A 5,890-nucleotide genomic window follows, 5' to 3' on the forward strand; every position below is an offset into this window, starting at 1 on the left:
TCAAGTACGATATTCCTAGATACACCCTATCTAGCCTCTCATTGGCTGGAAAGCTGTTGGGCCTGATCGTGAAGCGCTTTAGTCAGAGGTCTTTCAAATATCAAAGCAGATAAATAGCAGGTCCTTCTACTCAGTCAGCAATGGACTGCTGCCTATTTGAACTTCAGAAATACAAACGGAAACTGCTTCAGAGTCACTTTGGCACACAAGCAAACTATTACAGGAAAAAGTCTTTGCTGCTCTCGATTTTATCTCCAAGAAACCCTGCTTTGGAAACACTTTCCTGTGGACTATTTTCTGGTGTACCTGTCTCAGAAGGAATATGGCTTCTTGGCCACTGCAAATCACAGGCCTAATACTTGGAGGCATCGGCATGATTGGGACTTTTGCAATCACTGCCATGCCTCAGTGGAGAGTGTCTGCTTTCACTGAAGGTAACATTGTGGTGTTTGAGAACATTTGGGAAGGACTATGGATGAATTGCATCTATCAAGTCAACATCAAGATGCAGTGTAAATTCTATGGCACCGTACTGGTACTCCCACCTATTTTAGAAGTATCCAGAGGACTGATGTGTTTTGCTGTGATACTATCCGTTGTTGCCTTTCTGACAGCCATTATTGGCATGAAGTGCACTGTGTGTGTTGGGGATAACAAGCAAGTCAGGAGTAACATTCTGCTGGCAGCTGGGATCATTTTTATCCTTACTGGGATTCTAATTTTGATACCTGTGTCTTGGACTGCCAGCAACATCATTGGAGATTTCTATAACCCAGCAGTTCATGCAGGATTGAAACGAGACTTGGGAGCTGCCCTGTACTTAGGCTGGATGAGCTCAGCATTTCTCCTGATTGGAGGAGCATTATTTTGTAGCTTTTATAGGTGTGCTGACAAACCCAGAACATGGAGGTATTCATCACATTCCTGCCATAGAACACACAAGTTTGAGCATGTGGAAATGAAACCCCCAACCAAGCACGCTTACGTTTAGCTGTTTTGTGATCATTTTGATTTGTACTGTTGGACATTAATGCCTATTTTGAATTGTAAGTGGCTAAAGTAGGAACTGTTTGGTTCATTTGTAATTTAGCTATATATTTTTTATTATTATTTTTTATCATTAGGCTTGGAAGGACTAGATTTTTGTCAGTACATGTCAGTAAACGCTCATTTCACCACACACACACAAACCAATGAAAAGAATATGTCCATCAGTAATCATCAAAATTTGCAGATAGGGAAAGAAAGAAAAATGCCACTTGAGAATGTATTAGAGTTTGATTTGAAGATATTTGCTTTGTATGTTCTGACATATGATATTGACAATTTGTTTTAATGTTATAAAACTAACTTTTTGAACCCCCGTGTCTACTGTCCTTAGTAATTATTGTCTGACTCACTCTATTGTCCGACACCATCTTTGGTGCCTCCAGGCATGGCTGCTGACAGTTTATGTTCTGAGCAGAGAGGTCTTGAACAAGCAAATCTTAGTCCCTCAGAACATTCTAGAATTGTTTACCTGGTGGGAAACCAAAGAAACTCTGTGCGTAGGGGTCCTCTTTGATCCTTCATCTATCACAAAGTCACTCATTATGAATGCCTCTCTACTGGGCAGGGGAGTGCACCTGAATAGCCATGTGGCTCAGGGCTTTTGTATTCTGCTGGAGTCCAAACTGTGCACCAGTCTCTTTGAACTTTAAACAGTGCCCAAAGCCCGCAAAATATTTTTACCTTTCATCCATACTATGCATGTCAGAGTTATGACTATGGGGTGTACGACAAACAGGGAAGAGCAAGGTCCACCCCACTCTGTGTGGAGGCAATCAAACTCTGGAATTGGTGCATCGGACATCAGATCACCCTTTTGGCTGTGCACCATCTGGGAGCAATGAACACATTTGCAGACTGCCTCAGCAGGAATTTCCACAATAACAAACGGGAGCGCCAATTCTCAGTGGTAAAGGATATTTTGCTCTGCTCAAAGTTTTGCCTTGACTGGAAGGATAGTAACTGCAGCATGGGGCCAAGAGAGTGTGGGGGAGGGGAAATGGAGGATTCCTGGGGTTCTGGCATGAATTGTGGAGGACCTTTCTAAAAGACTTGCTTTTCACACACCAGCTAAAGACAACTGCAAAAATCAATCCAATTCACACAACAGACATACGTTCAGTTTAGTAAGAAATGGCCTCACGTAAGGCAGCACTACAACGGAATCACATTTTCAGGAATTAAGAAATCCAGGGGCAAATGCTACTCTCTTACTCCAGCTCTCAGAGACATGGAGACCCAAGGTTATATGCTACACGGAAAGGACAAAACACAAGCAACACCTGATTAAAAGTACAAATGACTCAACTTTTCTGAAAAAGAAAAACACAGAACAAGCAACAAATGTAGATGTGTCAAGGTCTTAAAAATGTAAGAATGGCTATACTGGGTCAGACCAATGGTCCGTCTAGCCCTGTATCCTGTCTTCTGACAGCGGCCAATGCCAGGTGCTTCAGAGGGAATGAACAGAACAGGCAATCATCAAGTAATCCAGCCTAGGTCATCCACTCCCAGCTTCTGGCAATCAGATGCTAGGGACACTCAGAACATAGGGTACATCCCTGACCATCTTGGCAAATAGCCATTGATGGACCTATGCTCCATGAACTCATCTAATCCTTTTTTCAACCCCATTATAGTTTTGGCCTTCATATCCCCTGGCAAAGAGTTCTAAAGGTTGACTGTACATAACTTAGTATGATTCCCAAACAGGTAAGGTCCTTCATGAACATCAACGAGGAACTGTACTTTGACTATGTCAGTGAATAAACAGAACTGACCACATGGATGTATTTACTTTTAAGATACTACATTCACAGTCCTCTTCTCCCTCCCACCTTGTAACTATTGTGAACTTATGACCAACTCTGTATGTTATTACTAGGTTTTTAAATGTCAATATTAAATACTGAGTTTAAATGGATGGTCACATCAAGTTATTAAGTATTTTTGGGATTACAGGAAGAAACAGCTTTGGAAATGACAGTTAACAGCTGAGAAATTTGTATATATTTAAAATAAAAATATGTATATTTTGCTCTTTTTCCTTTACTCTTGCTCTTTTTTATTTTAAAGTGAATGAATATTTTTCTTTATAGCCAGTGAAAGGGTGCTTTAATCTCCTTATCGCCAGTGCTTTCCTACTTCAGTCTTGTTTTATTCATTAGGTCTCAGGATTTGCTGTATAATAAACACAGGTGCTCTGATTCCTTGGGAAATAAAACACTCAAAACTGATTTACTGACAACTTCTAAGATTTGTTTGTATGAAGCTGCCTGGAACATGACTAAATTTCAAAAGCTGATTCTGAAACATATATTTATTTCAAGGATGGGGAAAAAATCCGGAGAAAATAAGGCAGTTATTAAGATATAACCAAGATAACCAATTTATGGAAAAATGTATGACTTAGCAAAATATTTGCTCATCATGAAAAGAGGGATCAGTCAGGATTTAAGTCAAACTAATGCATACTTTCTTTGATGTTCTACTGGTATGCATAAACAAAATTGTTTTGGAAAGCAACAATGAAGTGTGTAACAACTCCCATTAAAGTCAATGGAAAGACTCTCAGAGACTTCAATAGGAGGTGGTTTAAACTTAATCAATAATGATGCAGTCCAAGAGTAAGAGGAGTCATTTCTTTTATCCCCCTCCTTTTTTCCTGACACACAGAAACACCCCAGTTTGTGCATATATTGGAGGTTGCAAAAAGAAAAGGAGTACTTGTGGCACCTTAGAGACTAACCAATTTATTTGAGCATAAGCTTTCCATCCGATAAAGTGAGCTGTAGCTCACGAAAGCTTATGCTCAAATAAATTGGTTAGTCTCTAAGGTGCCACAAATACTCCTTTTCTTTTTGCGAATAGACTAACACGACTGTTACTCTGAAACCTGTCATATTGGAGTTTGTTTACTGACTTGGGTCAGATAGTCTCAGTACAAACTCTAGAATAAATTGATATTACACGACTACTTTAATAAATGCTTGTAGAGTAAAAGCAAATAAGAAACACCCTTTTAGGAAGAATATGCTTAGATAAAACGTCAGGAGAGGTCAGCTCATGAGCTTTCGAGGAGCTGAGTTCTTACTGCATTCAGCACAGTAAACCATGTAAAATACATTTTCCCCCCCACAGCCACACTTTCCCTTCTCCCGTCTCTGCCTCCTCTCAATTCAAGTAGATCCAAATTCTTTAATCCAATATTAATTCTTCCCTTCCTCCATAATTCCTGTTTATTTTCCCTTCCTCCAACAGATCATCTTGCCCATGGTGCAGACTCAGCGATTTATGTAGTTCTCCATTCCCTTACCTTAACCTGCATTTTCCCCTCCCTCACTCTCAATCTCTCCCTGATCCACAAGCCCATGCTCTTGCTTGCAGTCCCTTCTTGATGTATCAGTTTCCCCTTGTTTCTCCAGCTTGTGTCAGGGCAAGGCATACTTGCAGGGGCATCCCTAGTTCAGAGATCTCTTTGAATTCAGAAAAAAAAGAAAAGGAGTACTTGTGGCACCTTAAAGACTAACCAATTTATTTGAGCATAGGCTTTCGTGAGCTACAGCTCACTTCATCGGATGCATACTGTGGAAAGTGAAGTGAGCTGTAGCTCACGAAAGCCTATGCTCAAATAAATTGGTTAGTCTCTAAGGTGCCACAAGTACTCCTTTTCTTTTTGCGAATACAGACTAACACGGCTGTTACTCTGAAACCTGTCATTATGCAAGGCTTTGAATTCAGAGTATACCTCTGACCTAAAGGAGCCTGATCACACAAAAGGTCTGAATTTTGCAGCTCGTTTGGATACAGACCTGCTGAGAGAATGATATCTTGCAACTGGAACATCAGTAAAAGTAGAAAGAAACTACTGGGCTTCAGAGGAGAAATTAAAACAAGGGGGAAACAGATTTCTTTTTTGTATATGTATCCAGCGGATTGTGAGGGACTCAGCTGATTGTACTAAGAAGGTGGAGCCCAAATGGGCTAATTGAAATACTTATCCCCAACATTTACAGTCCTTAAAAATAGTGGATTTAGTTCAAAGAAAAGGCTGAGATTTTTCCAGGTTCTTATTTTACTACATTTGCCATCACTCATAACAGGCTTCTCGCTCGCTTTTGTTCGGTCATATGAACAATGAAAAATTCTAAGGTATTGTTCAGGGTGCACGAGTGATGGAAAAGTAAACTTCCACCTATGTTTATTTTTCTTGCTTCTTAATGGGTTCAGACAATAAGACCTGCAAACTGAACAAGTTCTGCTAATAAGACAAGTTTTAAGGAGAAGTGCCATTTTGATCAAGGATATTTCACTCACTCTGATACTAGAGGGCTCAATTCTCACATTATGATGATTGCTGCTGCGATGAGGTAGCAAAATTACAAAAACTAGATTCAGTTGATGTGCTTTGATAAGGTAAGTGACAAAATAATCCCAAAACGCCTGAACTTGCAGTAATTAATCATAAAATATACACACTATGACTATTTGGACAGTATCTGAATAAGCAATATCTATGTGAAAGCCACCATTGAATGATTTTATCAAACTGGTCCCTCCAGCATTCCCTTTTTAAACATCTAAATTCATCTAAAAAAGTCTACTACAATTTTACTGACAAATCTGACATCATCCCTTGGTGCCAAAAAAAGGAGGGGAGGGAGAAAGAGGCGAACAGCATTTTAAAAATAGAAACTGCAAAAACGTCAGGTGGGTATTACTCCCTGCATTAGTCTAATTGAAAGATACATTAAGCTTTCTAAATCTGTGTTGCCCGTTTTTGACATGTGTCCTTAATTTGTAGTCTTTGTCTTGGGGTTTTGTGAAGTTATCCCTGATTACC

General features: G+C 39.7%; 1 protein-coding gene across 1 annotated transcript; it reads left to right on the forward strand.

Annotated features, from left to right (window-relative positions):
• The first annotated feature begins 322 nt into the window (after positions 1–322).
• LOC140905379 (claudin-8-like) lies at positions 323–991 on the forward strand. Its single transcript, XM_073328608.1, has one exon. The coding sequence runs from the start codon at positions 323–325 to the stop codon at positions 989–991; it is 669 nt and encodes a 222-aa protein (XP_073184709.1).
• Positions 992–5,890: the final 4,899 nt, after the last annotated feature.

The sequence above is a fragment of the Lepidochelys kempii genome, chromosome 1 (genome assembly GCF_965140265.1).
Source record: "Lepidochelys kempii isolate rLepKem1 chromosome 1, rLepKem1.hap2, whole genome shotgun sequence".
Classification (NCBI taxonomy): domain Eukaryota; kingdom Metazoa; phylum Chordata; order Testudines; family Cheloniidae; genus Lepidochelys; species Lepidochelys kempii.